This window comes from Rhodnius prolixus, unplaced genomic scaffold, assembly GCF_049639745.1.
Source record: "Rhodnius prolixus isolate KJV_2025 unplaced genomic scaffold, Rpr scaffold_2, whole genome shotgun sequence".
In the NCBI taxonomy this organism is placed as follows: Eukaryota; Metazoa; Arthropoda; class Insecta; order Hemiptera; family Reduviidae; genus Rhodnius; species Rhodnius prolixus.
This window is the reverse complement of record NW_027411592.1, coordinates 49,690,310-49,711,508: the sequence shown is the minus strand read 5'-3', so window position 1 is coordinate 49,711,508 and position 21,199 is coordinate 49,690,310. Positions and strand designations below refer to the sequence as shown.

The 21,199-nt window shown below is 31.3% G+C and overlaps 1 protein-coding gene across 7 annotated transcripts; it reads left to right on the top strand.

The window, feature by feature from the left end:
• Positions 1 to 79: 79 nt before the first annotated feature.
• Positions 80 to 10,187, top strand: LOC141449867 (protein zer-1 homolog). 7 transcript variants are annotated; one of them, XR_012455749.1, is made up of 13 exons: positions 80 to 1,295; positions 1,364 to 1,497; positions 1,961 to 2,100; positions 2,441 to 2,643; positions 3,061 to 3,241; positions 3,509 to 3,670; positions 3,758 to 3,919; positions 4,240 to 4,389; positions 4,545 to 4,699; positions 4,787 to 4,884; positions 5,465 to 5,705; positions 5,872 to 5,942; positions 7,569 to 10,187. XR_012455749.1 is itself a non-coding variant. In XM_074119752.1 (12 exons), the coding sequence occupies exons 1-11, from the start codon at positions 535 to 537 to the stop codon at positions 5,668 to 5,670; spliced, it is 2,343 nt and encodes a 780-aa protein (XP_073975853.1). In that variant the 5' UTR covers positions 80 to 534; the 3' UTR covers positions 5,671 to 5,705; positions 5,872 to 10,187. The 7 variants fall into 7 exon arrangements, 4 of the variants coding, with proteins under 4 accessions (XP_073975853.1, XP_073975852.1, XP_073975851.1 ...); XR_012455747.1 differs by having other exon boundaries at positions 6,187 to 10,187; XR_012455748.1 differs by having other exon boundaries at positions 5,872 to 6,089; positions 6,187 to 10,187.
• The last annotated feature ends 11,012 nt before the right edge of the window (positions 10,188 to 21,199 follow it).

Sequence of the window (21,199 nt, the reverse complement as noted above, 5' to 3'; positions counted from 1 at the left end):
GTTAAAAAGATTTCTTCTCAGCTGATTCCAGCTGTACACTTATTAATCAGCTGCTTTTTTGACAAGCATGCGTAATAGCACCTTTTTTAATATTACACAGTGAACAGAAAATTATGTGCTAAAATACTGTGTTTAGGGTTTTTTTTAAATAATTACTGACAGTGATTTTTGGGTTCTGTGTACTATATTCATTAATTCTAAGCAATAAGTGATATTCAGTTTAACATGTTATTTATTAACGAAATAGAAAATTGTGTGAAAGTGTTTTGACGTGTAACAAAGTTCTGTTTTTTGGCGTTTTTACTAATGTTTATTTCGAAATTCTGGGAACCGAAGAGACCTCCCGGAAGTAATTTGATTTAACAAAAAAAGTATTTTTTAATAATTAATAATTTTGTGAAATATGAAAGACCCTAAACTGAATGTGTTTCAAGTGAAAATTCGGCCTTGTAATTTGTAAATTTGTATCCGAAAGTACTATTAAACTAAACAAAATTGTTGAGAATCGTCAACTGAAAGTAGATAATACACATAATGTTTTCTATTGTGATTAACAGTAACGACAGTAAAGGACCAGATACCCTCTTAAGTCAGTGTTTCAAATTTGTAGTGAGGAATTTAGACTTGGTATTTTATAAAGACCCAACCACTTCAGGATATGAACTCTTACCTGGCCAAGCTCTCCCAAGAGAGATTTGTGAGGCACTAATTAGGGAATACCAATTAAATGGATTTCAAGTTAATGATAGGTTTATTCGATTATTTAAAAATCTCTCCAATACAAGTTTGAGGCAAGTACGGTTAAGGAATTCCACTATTACAGATGATGGATTTCATACTATATTAAGGCATCGTTTAGTTGAATTGGATATATCAAAATGTCAAATGATAACTGATCAGTCACTGAATGTATTAAATGAATATAGTGATCGTTTGGTTACATTAATTGTGGGAGCAGGAGTGCAACTTTTACCTGACTCTCTAATGTACAGCGTGAGTCACAGTTGGGCTAATCAAAATAATCCATTATCTTTTGATGATAGAGGATATATTCTAAAGGCGCCAAATTTGAGGAAACTTGCAATTAGAAACTTGTATATCCATCGAGAAAAAAGATATTTTCCTTTGTTATTGGGATCACTACCTAATCTAACAGATTTAGATCTCTCAGGATGTAGTGACGTTGAAAATTTAGAATATATAACAAAGTTAAACAACCTAGTTTCATTAACGTTGCATAATGTTTATAAAATTCAAGAATCTTTACCTTACATTTGCCAACTGAAGACTCTCAGGTAAATAAAAAAGAAAAAGAAAAAATACACACAATGCTTGGTAATACTTGAATATAATTATTTTACAGGCACCTAGATATATCTCAATCAACCGATAAAATGGGAGTCTATCAGAATGAGAACGAAGCTCTAGCTTATATTGTCACCAATTTGCCTAACTTGGAATCTTTGGATATTTCAGGAACGAATTTAGCAGGAACAGGTATTAAGAAAAAACAATTATTGATTTTGTGTTAAATATATGTGTTGAGTACTCAGGTTTCATTATTCTTCATTATTATTAAAAAAATATGAAATAATTTCAATTATTGATTTTAGGATATTCTTTCATTTTATAAAACAGTTCAGAGTCGGTGAAGTTGATTCTAGTTGCATTGTCTGGATTTAGGCCTTCTTTTTTAAAATCATCTTATATTGCGAATATCTGTTTATATCAATTGAGTTTTAACAGACTAGGTTATAACTCTTTGAAGGACCAAACAGAGTTGCTTCTTGTCCTGGCTATTTGAGAGCTTTTGATTGGATTGTAAATCTAAAGAAAATATAATTTCATTATGGCTTTTGTAAAATTTCAACCAATACCAACTGACCTCTTAGATTTATAAATCAGAAAACTATGATTTTAATGGATTAAGTTATTAGTACAATAATTTATTCAAACAAAGGTGTTGCAGAGCACAACGCTGGATCTAGTGGTACTGACATACCAGGCTTAGCATCCAGGGTAAATCGACCTTTAGAATTTTTAGGTTTGTATGGAACGCACCACGCAGCTTGCAGAAGACATGACATACCTGCCCGACATGTAAGAGATTTTATTTTATTATCAAGTGAGGAATAGCAAATAAATTAGTCCAATTCAGAATTTGAGGACTACAAAAAATTAAAATATTGAAACAATACTAAAGTTTTGTGTTCAATTCTTTTTGGGGAGTTAGCTTATTCTTGGTTATGAAATTTTCAGTACTGTATTCTTAGGGGTTGTTGTGAATGTTTGGAAAGAATTTATTCCAGTTTTGCAGGTTTTGCCTATTTTAATTTAATTATTCTATAACTTGCGATTTAAATTATCAATCATTCCCAAATCATTGCATTGTTTTCAGAATGAATATATTAACAAAGAAATCTTTTCTCAAACATTGCAGGTGTCAGGAGATAAAGATGAAAAACAAGTTTTAGTAGCTGCTGCTGCTTATTTAGAAAGACCAGATATTCTTCAAAGGGTTCTCAATGATCTTTACCAGTTATTTAGGTATGAGAATTGTCAAAATATACCAAAGGCTTTAGCAGTCGTCTTGGAAGCAATGGATAGACATCTAACTGCTAAACATATCCAAATTTCTGGAAGGTAGGGGACTTTTTCGCAAATATAAATTTTGAAATTGGTAACCTCAGAAAATTATCACTGCTCAAAAAGTCAACACTAGTAGGTCTGCAAGTTAGTTAATGGCAAGAGTAAGCAATGCTAACGATAATGGCGTCAAATTTCGCATCCTGAATAAACTTGTAAAATATTGATAATTTTTTTTTTTACTGTTTATGTTTTTCTTTTTTTAAGTACTAATAAATATCAGTTGTTATGATTTAGTCATAATTAAATGATATTAATATATTGGTTTGAAACATCTTCACAATTGTACGTTTATCTTCAATATGTATCAAAGATAATTTTAATTCTTTTAGAAACTTAACACGACGGTTTCAGGAAGAAAATTTATGTTTTAAAAGTTAAATATTTTATTATTGTTATTTCTTTTTGTCTTAGTGCCACTTTGTTTTACATCGTTAAAAACAAAGATTTTGTTCCACCGTTGACTTGTCGAACTCGAAGAGCAATAATAACGACTCTTCTAAATGGGATGAACACACACCGAAATGATGACACCATGATGAGAAATGGATGTCTGACTTTATGTCAGTTCAAGATACCCTACGATGTTGTTAGTGTAATTAATTTTTATATCAATTTATGAATTACCCTTAATAAAAAAAAAATGGGAAATTTTCCCCAATGCAGACTAGCATAACAAACAAGTTAACATCGATTTGAATAAGACTTGTTTTCTGCTCTTATTTATTGCAACAGAAGATATTAATTATAAAAGAGTTTTCAAATCTTTATTTTTTTTCTGCTTCTTTCTCTTGTTTAATCGTAGTAACTATAGGTGACTAAGGCATTGATTTCTGAAAACGTGATGTTTTTCTCTTTATAGCTGTTTGAATATAAGAGACTTGTTGGAATATTACTTCATATAGTCAGTGAAATGGAACAAGAAGGATTCGTACAGAGAATTGGAATATATTTACTGAATTCATTAGCATGTCAAGTAGATGGGACCCAAAAACAACTTTTAGGAGATCTCGGAGCAATTAATGTGAGTATTTTATCTTTTTGATTTTAATGTTTATACATTTGTTGGAAAGATTCTTACCTTCGATTTATTTATTTTTTGGACATGCAGAGAATGCTAGTCATTATTGATGACCGTGTCTCAAGAAAAGTTTGTGATGATGTATTGGAAGTTGCTTGGTCAACTATGTGGAATGTTACAGATGAAACTGCCATTAATTGTAAACGATTTCTTGATGGCAATGGAATGCGTTACTTTTTGGATTGCTTAAAGGTAAGATAAACAAAACGAAAATATTGATATTAATCAAAACAGTAGTATCAATCAAAACTAAATTTTAATTTATTCATGTTAAAGAGTATATTGTTTGCTCTTCGCCTTCATCCTCCATTTTTGTTCTGTTTTGGACTTTTTCCAATTTTTTTATTTGATTCCATCTGAAATAGCACTACTTTATTATTTTGCAACTGGACTTCTTTTTTCAAGAGAGTTTTTTCTGTCGCAGATATTTAGCAGTTCTTTGGAATCAGCTTTTAAAAACAGAAATTATCAAGTAATATATTGCTAACGTAGTTCACTTTATATTTTTTCAGCTTTTCCCCCAAAAAGATGAATTAATGCGAAACATGATGGGTCTTTTGGGGAATGTAGCTGAAGTAGAAGATTTAAGGCCGAAGCTGATGACCAGCGAATATATCTCTGTTTTTGCTAACTTGGTTGATTCAAGTAGTGACGGTATTGAGGTGAATTATAACTTTGCTTTGTTAATGAGTTGAATGATGATGAGAAATCTATCGGTTATTTCTAACATTAAATGTAGTTTCTGAAATATCAGAATCTGTGAACATTGTTAGGATTAAAAAAAACTTATCATTCAATATATTTTTTAAAAAATTAGGTTAGTTATAATGCGGCTGGAGTTTTATCACACATGGCATCTGATGGACCAAGAAAATGGAATATCGACGAACCGACAAGAGAAACAGTTCTTAACCGAATGGTAGCTGCTATTAATAGGTGGTCTCTTACTTCCGAAAGAAACATTAATTATAGGTAAATTTAAACTTCTTAAGTTTATTTTTTAGAAAAAAAAATTGTACTACATTTTATTTATTTTTGTAATTTTACTTCTTTTTAAAGATCATTTGAACCAATCTTGCATCTAGCAAAAGTTAGACATACACCTGAATGTCAGTATTGGGCGGTTTGGGCATTGGCAAATCTTACTAAAGTATATCGTAAGTATAAGAATCGTAATATTGAAATTTTTCATAATTATTACAAATACTAGTTCCTATTTGTAGGCAATAATTTTTATAATTTTACTAGATGCAGTTATCTTTCAAAATTTGAGGTGCAAACTTGTGCTCTGGTTTTGGTGTTTGGTGACAAACATGTTTTATGTTATTCAAGGCTACGTTTGATTGATCTATTTGCATTGATTGTTTTCTAGATTTTGACGGTCTAAAAAAAAAAAAAATCCGTTTCATTTTAAGTCCAAATCATCACTATTAATTCGAGGCTTTTTTGTGAGAGATAAAAGTACTATTTTCAACATCTTCATGAGGTGTTTCTTTGAACTGTCCATTTCATCTTGTGCCCAATCCAAAATGTTTTCCTCTCTCCGTGATTATTCAAATTAAGTAATCTTAATGTCTTTTATGTATCATTAAAATTTATATAAAATCAGTAGATCAGTCAGTAGAATTACTATTTTGCATAAGGTCGCTGTTGATTTTTTTTCCTGACCGTGTTGAAAATAATCTTGTTTTTCTGAATCAATTTCTTTAAAAGGATCGGATAATGTGTTTGTTCTAGCTGAAAGATATTGTGCCTTGGTTGAAGCTGAAGGTGGGCTGCGAATATTGGAAGAAGTGTTAGATGTACCACATCAATGGAATCCGCATACTCAAGATTTATATGATCGTATTAAAAATTTAGCTATGGAGGTGATTAAAATGTGTAGAAAACAAAGAGAAGGCGTTGGGATTGGTAAAGCTGATGTACCACAGTTAGATGGTTAAATAATAGAACCATTTAGGATGCTCTCTTTTATACAGTAATTATAATCTTTTAATAAGTGTGATTGTATTGATGTGTGAAGAGATAGGAAATATTGTTCGATTATCTCTTTTATTATTATTATATTTATATTTATTATTAATTGATTATTATTACTTGTTGATTGGTGGAATTCTGAATATTTTATTAAAATGCCCTTTTAGATCATCACTGTTTTGACAGATTGTACTTTTATTCATTGACTACAAAGAAGAAATATGTATATTTCCCATAAGTAAGTGATTTAGTGGTTAAAATAACATGTGATGATAAATATATTATCTTTAAATACGTCTGTGAACTATGGTATACCAAATACCGAGTAAAAAATAAAAATGTATATACTTTAAAAAAGTTTAGCTTGGCCGAAAAAAAATTGAATGTGCGTCTTTCTTATTTATATTATTAATTGTTTTATTTTTATATATAGATATATGTTTTGTTTAATTTTCTTTAGCCATTAACTTTTCTCGTTTTAGTTGTACCGTGATCATTATATCAAAACAATTGAAAAGTGCCTATTTATAATTATTTCTGATAACACATCAAATCAAAAGCATATAGCAGCATAGCACATGATTCATGTTTTCAAAAGTAATTTTTTAAGAGTATAAAATCTTTTACTATGAGCCGCTTTTTGAAAAACGATTTGTATACAATTAAATTTTTTTCGTTATTCTACATTTTTGTTTTATTTTTGAAAATGAAATTCATATTAACTTTTTTCTAGAGCCCATAGTTTATTACATTAAGTTATTCAGTTTTTTTTTTCTAAACGAAGTGTATATTTTTTTTTTTGTGATTCAAAGAAGCCAGAAGAGAAATGAATTTGTATTTTTTCAAATTTAGTCATTTTATTATTTTTGTGTAACATAACAACTTCCGGTTTCTTTGAAAATCATTAAAACAGTTTCAATGTTTTTGGGGGGCTTTTAATTAAAGAATTGTCTGGTTGGTTTGCCTCATATACTTCGTTAGGCAATTAATTGGATGAACTGTAATGCATTATGCTGTTAAGATGATTTTTTTTTGTATTTACTCACTAAACAAGTTTTTAAATTTAACAAAGATAAATACATTTTTTTTTATTTATTGAACATTTTGTCTTAAAATTTAGGACAGTGTTGCTCTAAAGTGGTTTCAAAAGATTTGTATCCATTGTCTGATGAAATGTGTGTTTTTTAATTTGAATTAATACTAACTTTGTCCTTTGTTTTGTAATTGCATACAAATTTAGGATTTAGGTAAAATCCATACTTAGTCAAGCTTCATTTGCTAAAAGTTTGTTTTACGTAACTTGAAACTTAGAAAATAACGCGTTTTGCTGATCATTATTACGATAAGCACATGCTGTAGGATGTGTTTAAATATTTTATCCTTGTTTTTATATTAGGAAATCAAAATAATATAATAGTTTCTTTTTAGTATCATTAAAAGTATCAAATATCTTACTAGATCAGCCGTTCAAACCGTTTAGTATGGAAGTGATGCTTATTTTATATTAACTTTTTCATTTTTTAATAAACTAAAAAAAGAAAAAGGTTTTCATCTAAATTTGGTTTTCATATTTTTAAATTATATGGTCTGCTCGTTTTAAGGTTGTACATTTGAGATTAAATGATAGATTTTTGAACTCTTTGGTTCAACCTTTCAACTCTGGGTTAGTGCCCTGAAATTGTAATGTTACACAAGTAACAATGTAAGCAATGTTTGAATCATACGCTCAAATATTTTTGAATTTAATCTACTAAAATTTTATAGTTTTCACTCATGTACATAAATGTAGAAAGGATTGTCGCATGTTTATTACATTAGCAGCGTTCTTTCAAAGTTGATGCTAATTTTTGTTTTTGTTTTGTAGATTTTTGTTATTATTCCTGCATCCAACAATTTTTGGAAGTTTCAGGAACATGTCAACATCAAAATTCTTTTTTTTTTACAAGCGTGTAGCTGCCGTTTTCTCCCCGGAAATAGAATTTTTTTAATATATTTGGCATTATATATTGCTACTTTAAGTTAAAAATTTAAATAAAGCTAATCTTATTTATCAAATTTAAAGATTTAAATATTATTTTGATTTATGTTTTTGAGAAAAATGTTTTTAGCTTAGAGACTTGTTTTTTATTTTAGTTAAATTCTTTTAAATTTACTTTTTATTCATTCTTTTTTCTCTCTCTCTTTTCTTAGAATTAAAATGTACCTTCAATCAACGAGAATCGATGAAAGAGAAAAAATAAAGTTTACCTTCCTTTCTGAAAGAAAGAATAATTAATACAGTTCTGAAACAGCAACAAAAATAAATAAAATCTAGTTCAAATTTATTATCTGCAATTTACAAAGACATATTATTATTATTTACGAAAACAAAAAAATTTCTGTTAATCATTGATTTTTATTAATTTACTCCTTAATTTTGTTTTTTTCTTTACTATTCACATTGGCATTTATCTAATTAATCTGAACTATAAGTATAAGCGTAAACAGCCAATTTTGAGATTACATTTTTTTCTTACGGAATTGATAGAACATTCTCTCATTAAACTTTTCAAAGTTGTTAGATCGTTAACAACTTTTTTCGAAGTTCATAATTTACTTTTATTACGATTATTATTTACTTTTTAGGCGCATCGACTGCAACTATCATTAACATCCTCAATTATTTTATCTTTCTCTTTTCCATCGCCACAGGAGCTGGAATTCTTTATTATTGTTATTTTATCCATAGCGAACTATGAAGTTATTAAAAAAAACTTCGTTTACGTGTTGTGTTTGCGTTTATTTAGAAGCTGAATTATGTATTTATTTCTTTTCTTTTGATTTTAGTGGAATATGCTGTACTTATGTTTGTTTGTAAATATTTATAAATATTAAGCATAAAATTATAGAAGATTATCTTTGGACTTATGTACATAAAATTTAAACAGAATTATTATTATAATAAACATGTTGTAAATGTGTTAATACATAGATAAATTTATTGTTGCATATGGGAAATCACATAAACAAAAATTCTTCATCTTTCGATTTGTCATATATTTCATTCAACTCAAAATTTAAAGAAAAATGTTCTTTTTTTATTAAAATTTTTGGGAGATTTTGAATCGCATATCTTATTAATAGAATAAAATTTATTTCATAAACAACAATTCTTGTATTTTACAAAGACTTAATTAAACCATCACTTTCATACTTTGTTAAACAGGGTGACCAACTAATTTGCACACCCCACTGATCTTCTGTACTCGTAAAGATAAAAAAAAAACATATTATGGGTAGTGTCTCTTTTTTTTTTTTGCGTCATTTCAATATAACTGCTGAACTTATGTGCACTGTTTGCTATGTGCCCACATAGATGCTTACATTATTTCAAATAGAAATCCATTTTTCTTGATCCCTATTTTATTTGAAATTTTGTTTCACATGAAATATGATCTCCTGATCATGAAAATTGGAAAGTTCTTTTGTAGGTTTTATTTTTAGTTTGGAATCCATTCGTTTTAGCTACTTCACTTTTCCAAGTATTATTATTCCAATTACGGCGCTTCATCGAGGTCATTGCTCCCTGAGCCTTTTAAGCATTGTTAGGCTTTTTCTCTCGTCACAGCGTTAACGTAAATCAACGGACAGTATGCTTTAAGTTAAGTGGGCCCTACGAGAGAACATCTAAGGGCTGTACCTGATATCAAACCCTGAATCTTTGCGTATCATTCTAGTGCACCAATCACTGCGCAAATCTTGTCCCATAAGTTTGCAAAATTCTTTTTCCTTTCTAACTTCTTTAAACTTTTTGTTTTTATCAAGAGCACCTTATATTAGCCAAAATTAAATGAAGCAGTATATCTTTGTTAATTTTTCACTGTGCCAAAGAAACATTCATCTTCGTTCAAAATGTTCATCCTTAGAACGCATAAATTTTTAAAGGCTTAGTATGTAGCTATGTTCTCAAATATTGATGTGCCTTAATTGAATTAATCAATCGAATCCATTAAGACAATTTTTTTTCTATTTTTCAAAAAATCTAACCTACGGATCAGCTGCCCTGATTTACATGTTCAGGGGCGCATTTTTCATGAAATAAAATTTCGTTTCAGAAAAAATATAAATAGTCCTGGTTCTCATTTGAAATGACAAAGCTCCGATTAGAACACATTATAAGGGATCTAACGTTTACTATTACTTATATTTTGAAAGGGACAGAACATAAGATAGATATGCACATATAATTGAAATGATAGTTTATTTTAAAATTATTTCATCAGTTAATTTTTAAAAGAGAAAAATAATGTCTGCATTCTAATTTTCAAAATGTTCAGATAAAAACCGTAAAATATGAATGAAAATCGTTATTTAAAGGAAACAAAAATGTTTTCAAATCGCAGTTTAGCTTTAGCTATCAACAAGCTTATATTTAGTTATTTTAACAAGTAAATTTCATATCTCAACATTTGTACAAAAATATAAGCAGTTTTCACTCTTTGTTTCTATGCGTATATTTGTCAAACTTCACTCAACATCCTACTCAATTCCATAAATTCGGTATTTTAAGTTTATGGAATTTGTTCTTACCAAACCCGGACTGACAATTACGGCTTCTGGGAATAGTTTTAACAACGAAATCTTTTTATTACTATTATTATCTTAATTTAAGGCATCAGAGCATCAAAGGTCATTGACGATCGGAGTCTTCTCAGTGCAATGCTGGCTTTAGAACTGAGCACTCTAGACAACAATGGCCATCACTGAAAAGTGAGCTGAAGAGGGTCCGAAGAAAGAAAATGTTAGGGCAGCTCGCCTTGTATTTGAACCTTGTTCATCCTGCTTTATCTTAGTGTTATTAATATAACCAAAAAAAAAAAAATAATAATATGAGTAATTTAAAGAATCACAGTCATTTTAAGAAAATCTTATTAAATGTAAAAGCAAATTTAAATTTTCCTGTGGGACAAACTTTTTGGTTTTTTGTTCTTTGACTTGGAAAATATATTTATTTTTAGAAAAAGAGAAGGTTCAACTTACAGTACTTAAAATATACACAAATTTAATATAATAGTTTTATTCACAAGTGCTCTTGTAGCTTTTCTTGAGTAAAGTGTCATAAATTTATTTTTTTTTGTACTATACATTTAGTTATCATTTTGTTATATTTAGTACACATGGAAAGCTAAGAATTAATTTCAAAGTGATAAAGCACTTTGGTCTGAAAACTGAACTTTATTGTCAAAAAGTTAAGCTTTTAACATTAAATAAATATCTCACACTATTTTGATTTTTTCTCTTTCTCTCTCTTCCTCACACTCTCTCTTTGATGATAAGTATTTGGTGTAATGGTTGCACTGAAATATTCTAAAGATATGTTTGCCGTGAAACATGCCTATAATTATGAGAGTGATGGGTTCTAGACAGGATCAATTTTGATAGATGTTAGATGCCGTGTTGTGGCTGAGTGCCTTAGTAAAAGTCTGTCTACGGACATGTCACCAAATGTAAACAACTAAAGATTTAGTGTTTAAACTAAAGTAGTCCTATTCCTTCCCTTCAAATCCATTCCGACTCTACAAGTACATCTGAAATGAATGATCTCTTCGTAAATTTCTGCAAATGCATACTTTTCAATATATTTATAATTAAATATTACCAAGCTCAAATGAATTAAAAATTGTGGAACATTAAGAAGTTTTTTCCAAATATCATTGCGATTATGAAGGAATTACCAAATCATTATTTATTCTGAAATTTTGGCAATGACAGACTAAAAGTAATTTATCCAGAAAATTTCTGTAAAATTACAAACACAGTTGGTTCTCCATATATTTTAAGACTAAAATTAGATTACTTTTTAAATTAAATGTTTGAGAGACTGAGTTGTTGTTAGTAGGTGGATTAATATCTTCTTTAAATATTAATGAAATAAAATGAAAATTATGATGTTTTAAAATGATGTAGTTTTTAGACGAAATGTCTATTTATTTTGATAAGCTCTCAATACATCTTTGGTTTTGAAGAAGCCAAAAATATGCATTATATTTTGATATATATTTTTTTTTCTCTCAAAAATCTTATACCACATGTAGTAGAGATGCCTTCGCTAGTTACTTCCAATTTTCATTTTTTCTGATAATCTACCTTTTCAACTCACTTCATATTGTATTCCTTCGTGAAAAAATTACTTAATTAGTACTTCATTGCGTGTTAGTGGATTTAATTATAAATTATATACATCTCTTGAAAGTCTAACAGAAACTTTCTCAGTTTCAAACTTTACAATAAAAAAGTTATCGTCACGCATCAAGTAATATTTTTTTTATACAATTATGATGATACTGGAACTCAGCTCACTCATGACATCCATACATAGAAGAATTAAGAATACTGGAAAATCGCAGCTTGGTAATTGGGGTCTAGGCGGTTCCAATTAGCGAGCGTTTCGGCTACTGCGGTTCTTTTTTTGAACAGGCTATTATATCGTATAACCCTGATTTCGATCAAGCTTTGACTCATATATTTTAAGACATAGAAATTTCGCAGATGTGATGCACTCAAAACCACCCCCTATAAAGGGAGCAGGAAAGGAGAAAAATTTGTAAAGGCAATTTTTGAGCAGAGTGGCCATATTTTCTGAAGTCAAAACGCACTCGCTATACATTTATGATTAACTTTGACTGCCACCAAATTCTAAACCGCACTTGAAGTTCCCAAAATATGTTTATGGAATTCATTAAATAATAAATATTTAAACTAAAAATTCAATTTATTAATAAAAGAGTTGTTTCCATTTATACTTTACAGAGTGTTTGATTAAGAACATCGTCTGCGTTTAAATATGAAGAAATACCAAATATGAATTGAATTTGAAAAAAACTTTGAGTGCTAAGTATTATTCTATTCGTGCAAACATAAGTTGACTATAGAAGTGATGTAAAATGTATGGCATTAAATGTATATTGTTTTTTTTTTTTTTTTTTTTTTTTTTTTTTTTTTTTTTTTTTTTTTTTCTTAAATGGCTTTTAGTTCTTGCTAATTAGCCAGAGGGTATTATCGGATAAATAGTTATATTGATATTTGATTTGATTTAATACACTCGAATAGTTCCATGTATACTATGGGGTCTTTTGTCATTAGGATGGAATTTAAGTTTGGTGGGAGGGTGCAGTTTGAGTCTATAATTGCCTTCCATAATTCTTCTCTGTTTTTGGAGAATTGTGGGCATGCCAGAATTAAATGATTGGCGTCAGCATCCGATTCTGAATCGCAGGAACAAGTTCCGTTGATGTTGACGCCTATTCTTGCCAGATGATGTGGGGTGTAATTGTGGTTTAGCCTCAACCGGGTTATTGTGCCATAAAACCTTCTCTCCGCGCCAAAGCCATAGAACCATGGCTTTTTGGGGATGAATGGTTCAATTGCCGCGTAAAATTTTCCTTTTTTCTGAACCTGAATTTTGTATTCCCCTTGCCAGGTTGAATAACATTTCACTTTGTAGTTATTTTTTACATCGCTGGGTAATAATATTTTTAATTTTGGACAGCTAGTTGATGTGACTGCCTCTTTGGCCCCAGCATCAGCAACTTCGTTGCCTTTGAGCCCTGAGTGGGCCTTTATCCATATTAGGTGGGTAGGCTTGGTGAGGGATAAATTGTGAAGAAGTTTCACTGTTTCTAAAATGAAAGAAGGGGCATCCCGACCTGGATGCTTTAGTCTAAACAGGGCGCTCTTACTGTCGGACAAAATTACTACAGATTCTAAATTATTTGTTGCCTGTGCAATCTGTAAGCTTTGGTTAATGCCGACAAGTTCTGCAGTGAAAATGGAAGCCAATTCGCCAAGCCGGTACTGGTAGCTCGCATCCTGCTGCACATCATATACGGAGCAACCCACACCGTCCGCGGATTTAGAACCATCCGTATAGAGTACATAAGCACTGGGAAATTTATTCTGAAGCTTTTCCAAAAAGTATGCGTTATTTACCGAGTTGGGTTTAGACTTATCATAGTTATAAAAATTGGTGTGGATGTTCTTGTTAACGTCTAGGGATTGTTTCAATTCCGCTGTATAGAACGGCAAAACCTCCCCCCTCTGGAGGGACAAGGAGTGACCAGATAATTCGGTAAATACTCCCACCAAGATCGGATCCTTTTTTCTTAGCCAATATTTGTGCGTAAACACCGTACATGCAAAGTTACTGATTTTTCTAATTACCGGTTTACTGTTGACACATAATCTATTAGTAATAAATCTCGAGGCGAGTATTTTTCTCCTTATATTCAGGGGAAATTCTCTAGCCTCCACCAGCAAGGCGTTAATGGGAGTCGAGGTGAGAGCCCCAAGGGCGGACCTCAATGCTTTATATTGGATTTTATCCACCCTGTTTAAGTGGGTAGGAGCGGCATCGCCGTAAAGGAAGCTTCCATAATCAATTCGAGAGAGGACAAGATGTTTATAGACGGTTAGAGAGGTTTTGGTGTCAGCTCCATAGTGCAAATGGTTGATCATTCGCAATATGTTCAAGCATTGCTCGCATTTTTTAGTGATATAATTGATGTGATCCTTCCAGGTAAGCTTCGAATCTAACCAAACGCCCAGCGTCCTCATCGAAGGCAAAACCTGTAGGTTATAAGGGCCAAGTGCCATGGTGGTGTTGGTGGTAAATCTCCTTCGGCGAGTGAAGATAGTTACGCTACTTTTGCTTTCTGATACTGTTAAGCCGAGGTCTGTGCACCATTTATTGAATTTATCCATTGCTGCATATAGTATGGACGTGGCTTCATTCAGGCTTTTCGCTTGGCTGTAAATGAGTATATCGTCAGCGAACTGTGATATTCCCACTTGTGAATTAATTGTGTCTGCCAAATTTGCGGTGTACAGTGTAAATAATATAGGGCTTAATATAGCCCCTTGAGGAAGTCCAACGTGAGTTTGACGCCCTTGGCCATAAACGACACCATTACATCGGACATATATTGTCCTATCGTAGAGCAGACTAAGAATTTGCTTGGTTATCCTCGGCGGTGCCTCCATAGCTATCAGTTTTTGTATTAATATTGGTATGCTCACATTATTATATGCATTACGTAAGTCTAAGTTAGTAGCCACCAGGAATTCTCCATTTGTAAATGCTTGTTGGACGTCCGTTGTGAAATATGTTAGAGCATCCATAGAACTGTGGCCTCTCCTAAATCCGTTTTGACAACTTGGAACTTTCTTTTCTGATTCTGCCCACCATTCTAGACGAGTTTTAAGTAACCTCTCAAAAGTCTTGCCCACGCATGAGGACAGAGCGATTGGTCTGTAAGAATTATGGTCATCCGGATCTTTATTTGGTTTTAACAGAGGAATAACAATTTGTTCATTCCAATCAGGAATGCGAACTCCGCTTTGCCATATTGCATTGAATATATTGATTAAAAGTGATTTCCCCACCTCTGGGAGATTACTTAACATTGAATAATGAATGTGATCCTTACCCGGAGCTGTGTTATTGTGTGCTTTAAGAGCATTTAGGAGTTCATAATATTCAAATGGCTCGTTTAATTTGTTTGGTGTGACAGTTAGGTTGGATAAATCTAAATATTCTGGGACTATCTCAGGAGTTAGGGCATGAAGGAATTCGGGAATCCATTCATAGGTGTTTGGTTTTGGAGTGCTCGTGGTGCCTCTGAGAGCTCTCACCCTAGCCCACACATCCCTGATAGGCGTATTACTGTTAATACCATTACAAAACTCCTGCCATTTTAACTTCTTTTTAGTTTTATAAATTCTCCGGCAGTTAGCAGTTGCTCTTTTACTGGTTATATAGTTATCCCAAGTTGCCGACTGTTTATAGCTCTGAAATGCCTTAATGTTTCTATCCCTAGCTTCGTCACATTCCTTATCCCACCAAGGGCGGGGAAGTTTGTTAAGTTTACTCCCTTTATATTTTTTAAATTGGGGTATAGATTTTTCAGCTGCTAAATTAACAATACTTATAAAATTATTATAGTTAGTGAAAACGTCCGAGGTAACTGTAAAATTATTGAAATGTTGCTCGGCAAATGACGCATACATCGACCAGTTTGCTTTCTTTACATTCCATTTTCTCACCGCCGGTAAGTTCCTGTATTCTTTAACTTTCTTATCTATATTAATAATCAATCCCATGTGATCCGAACCGAATGGTTCATTCAGAGTTGACCATTCACACCTAGATGCTAGGGAAGGGGTAGCTACTGAAACGTCTACGGCAGAGGGCCTTTTATTCGGTCTTCGGAGCATTGTGGGAGAGCCATCGTTGAGAATACATAGACGCTTGTCATGAATAGCTTCTAATAAATTTACACCTGCCCTATCGTTGTATGAACAACCGTATGACTGGTGATGGGAATTCAGGTCGCCACATATTATGAAAGGTGTTCCGAGTGAATCAAACAAAGAGCTCCAAAACTCAGTAGCATAGTTATGAGCTGGGCTGCAATAGATTGATAACAAATTTACGTCAGTATTTGATACCTTGAATTTGACTCCACAACATTGTATGTTTTGTCTGTTAAATCTACTGGGTATGTTAATTATTTGAAATTTTATACGATTTCTAATAAGAATACACGCGCCGCCATAACCGTCACTTCTATCTGCCCTAACCACAGTAAAGCCGGACAGACTAAAAATTTCTTTTTTTTTCAACCAAGTTTCAGCTAAGACTGCCACATCTACTTTATTTAGATTTAGATAACTTTCTAGATAATTTCTGTTAGTTTGAATGGAACGAATATTTAATTGTAATATTTTAATCATTTTAACAGTTTTGTTAAGTTAGTATAGAATTTATTGTTTAGAATTCCAAATAACAATAAAGTACAATACAGGTTAAGGTTTATTAAGAGTTGTTGTCACAACTGTTTATAGTAGAGAAGTTATGATCGGAACCTTGTTTCATTGAACCTATTTCATTTTGATTCAATAACTCTTCCAATTTTTTGTTCAAATATTTAAATATTGCCGCAGAAATATTAGGGTTAGTTGAGTTACTAATTTGGTTAATTAATTTTAATAAATGATGAATATCATTCTTATTAGAATCGGCCACAACAGGTAACGGATTCACATTTCTAGTTGTTTTATTCTTACTTTGAGTGTCCGTACTACTAGTTGTTTGTATGTCTGTACCATATCTGCTAATATTCTCTCTATCACCAGCCTCATTAACAACCGCTCTGTCTGCTACATTACCATTGTTTGAAGCTTTAGGTTTACTAATTGATTTAGTTTTGCTGGGGTTTGTTTTTTCAGCAGTCTGTTTGTTTGTCGCTACCAATCTGATTTTGTTCTGTTTGGGCTTACGTATTGAGAAAGGTATAGTTTCATTTATTTCAGGAAAGTCTTCCTCCAGGTTCAACACTTCAAACCTATTTTTAGTAACTGCTGAAAATGACAGATTTTTGTTTGATTCATTTAGCTTTACTCTCATTGGACATTCTCTGTAGGTTGATTTGTGTTCCCCGTTACAATTAACACATAAAGGCAGAATCGCATCAACTACAGTGCAGTCATTTACATGATGATTGCCACCGCAATGTTCGCATCTTGTGTGACTTCGGCATTGATTTTCAGCATGTTTGAATCGAAAACAGTTTTGACATTGTCTTATAGGGGGGTTATAGCGGTCAACACGACACCTCGCCCCATAGATTGATACATATTCAGGCAAATTTTGGCTGTCAAATGTGACTATACAAACAGGGATGTTTACGTTTGAACCTCCCGATACACCCTTTCTAGTGAGGCGCCTCACACTTATAGGTCTAATGGGCGAAACCATTTCTGCTAATATTTCCTTTTCATCTAAATCTAAGTCTACATCACGGATAACCCCGCTGGAATAAACTCTAAAGTTCGGTATGTAGGCGGTCATCTCTCTCTGTTTGAACATGTCTAATGATAATAATTCATTAGCGGCTCGTGCGTTTTTGGTAATAATTTTGATACGATTCTGTCCAGTGATACTTATATCAGTGATATCATTTTTAAATGCTGATGCTGAATTAAACAACCATTTCCCAAATGACATCCTATGAACCTTACCAAGATTACCTTTGTTACCATCCACATTAACCACAAACGGACCCTTATCCGCACTACGATATCTATTGTTAGTAGCCATCTTTATGTAGTCTATATTCTGTGTAAACGTAGCCTGGTTAGTCTTATTATTGGTATTTTTTTTCTCAATAACACAAATTTTGCTTTTTGCAGTATCCAGTGTATCATCGTTGAGGCGTTTATTACCCCTTGCGATACAATTTTGGTTTTCATTCACAGAATTGATGATAGTATCACCTGACACCGTGTTAGTATCCATTTCCATATTAATGTTTCCAGAAACATAATTGATATTAGTGAGGTTAGAGGTAGTATTGTTAGTATAATAACTTGAATTGGACTCATCCGTATTGTGTTGAATTTCCGGAGGCCCGGGGCCTCCACTATCCGCAGACATCGAAGTGTCGGCTAAATTTTCTTTAGTACTTCACGTTACTAATGTTGCTAACTAACTCCAATTATAAGATAATATATAAAATAAAATAATAGAAAAAAAAAAAAAAAAAAAAAAAATTATAGTAATAATAAGTGCCACAATTTGTGTTAAAAAAAGAAAAGCAGAAAATTTAAACAAAACAATTATTATTAAATTATAACAGAAATTATTTTAATAAAATTTGACAACTATAACTATTCAGAACACGCAGTTGTAAGAGATGTTGACGGAACGAAGGTCGAACGACAACTGTGATGTATATTGTTAAGAACAACTAAATGTCGGGTAAAAAAATATAAAAGTTTAATTTGATACATATGTAATTACAATTAATACAAAATTAATTGTAGTATTGAATGTGCACATAATCCCGTATATTTTTTGCTTTACTTCGAGAGTACAACTATAAATTGAGCGCTTTACAATTTAAGACATAGTCTTAGAGTAATACATACTAAATTAGTTGCCTGGGCTACGTCGAACTCTCGCATTTCTCTTCTACAGTGTAACTGTATCAAGTGCTAACTGAATTATGATTCAGGAAATCAAACCGACTAGAGTTATTGCGCGAGCTGGATGAAATAATTCATTAGGTCAAATTGACATTGCATGTTATCGCTTGTATCGAAATGTTATAAAAAGACGAATGAAATTGTTTTAAGTAATAAAAGCATTTCAACAAAATACCTGATAACCTTTTAAATGCATAATCATGTAAGAAACATTTCTTTTGTTAGTTTTAAATTAAGGATTTAAAATTTTAATTTTTTATTTCTCTGACGGAATTATCCTGCCGTCTGCTTAAATTCCCTTAATAATAAAGTCCTTCCATGTGCACTCTTAGTTTTTTTCTAAAAAGTGCACATTACTTTTTGTGCAGTTACAAAGCTTATTCGTTTATTTGAATAAAGTGTTAATGAGTTTTACACGTTATTGAGTTTCCTGATGTCCGTCATCAATTTTTGTTTTTGTAATTAAATTCTTTTATAAAATTGAGAATGTAATGAAATAACTTATCTCATAAAAGAAATAGCAAGAAGATTGCAATTTTCATTTTTTTTTTTTTTTTTTTTTGGAGAGTAGACTCCAAAAGAGTTGGCCAGAGAGCCTACACCACCACCCAGAGGGTATGTTGTGGTTACGCCCGTTAAATTATCTCTTCCAGACTGTTCTGTTATATAATATTAAAAATCTAGTGAGGTACTCCTGGGCAAGTTATGAACGCATGAGATTTTCTTGTACGAACTCCAGCCATACCTTCGCATTGACAAAACATATGCAGGGCCGCTTCCTTTTCTTCCTGATAAAACCTTCACAAGCAACCTTTGCCAATGGAAATGCTTCATAAAAATTATGTCTATTCGAATTTGATCTCAGAAACTTACGGTGCTTTTGCGAAAAACATTTTTTAAAACTCTTGAGTCAAAAGTAATATTAAAAACAATCATCATTGTGATTTTTTTAATTATCGACTAAGAAATCCCCACAATATATTCTATTTACCTAAAATGACAAATTTCGTATGAAGTCTATTGCTGCGAGATTTCAGAGCAGTTTTTGCTTTAAGGATTACATACGAGATATTTATTCCATTAATTAGTGATTTCAAAGAAAATTCGTTTATTTGAATAAAGTGTTAAAAAAATAAGTTAATAAATAATAGAACATAGAGCTGGAGGAATTGACTAGAGAGATGCGCATTAGATTTGTTTGTTTAAACAATTGCGTATAGCCACATCTAAATATTTGCCCCATTATTGGCTACTTAAATAGTACTAATTTATTTTCACCATTCACAAACATAAAATACACAATCTAAAATTACATTTGATTTTCTTTTTTTTTGGCTCTTTAGAGTTTACTTAACAAAATTTCTTTTGATGATGTCTCCTAATAAAGTTTGTGCTCAAGTCGTAAAAATATTTTTAAAATAATCATTAAATTAAATTTTAATAAATATTATCAGATTAGTTTTGTAGTTTTAATGTCTTGGACTATTATATAGTAGATTGCTTTATCACAATAGATCTCTGCGTCGCGTTGGCGTAGGCACTCTGGCCATACTCTCGTAGAATCTTACATAATCGTTTGATGTGAATACGAGTATTATACTTTATATGTACTGTGAAAATCTGTTCCAAATATTATACTTTAACAAGATCTTCTACAGAAAGAGAAAGTTTAAAAAAAATAAATAAATGTGGGAATTGGGTATCCTTCAAACTCTTAAAGGAACTTTCCTCCTCTTCATCGAAATTTCAAATTTATTCCTGACATACTTTTCTCAAAAATTGAGTTAAATAGTTTCAAATATTTAGACTGTCGTTTTTTATTTTAAAGTATGCATTTTTTCATAATTTTTTAAATCTTTTGTGATTTTGTCTCTCTTTCTCTCTATTTCTCGCTATTCCTTTATAAGACTTCCTCGTAAATACCATTTACTTATTGTAATTGACAAATATTCAAATTAAGTATGTTAGGTATAAATAAGGTATAATACACATTAATGCAGTTACTTAATAATTGGCAGGAAAATATTTAAGGAACTCCTTTTTAATTTTTTTTCTTTTAATGCGTTAAAATGTTTTCAAAAGACGAATTTCTTTTGGCCTCGAGACAAGAGATCTGTTCAATACCAGGCTAGAAAAAATAGCTAGCTGATGGCCATACCCCATAAATACACTACGCTCGTGCCCAACATCTGCACTAGGTTCCTCCTATTTTTTGTGTCCCAAACTAAAAAGGATTCTCTTATTACTGAGTGACAAATTAGCTTCGCATTTATTATTATTTTTTTTCAACTTGTCACTAATATTTCTAATCAATAAATACTTTAAAGAAAATTTTATCACTTTTAAAGTTATGTTCTACAAAACGAAAGGAATTATGGATATAAACCTCAAAAATTTAAGTCTGGTTGAGTTTATTTTTATTTATTTTTTTGATAGAAGACAAATAGATTTTTCTTCTGCTTTTTGATGCTT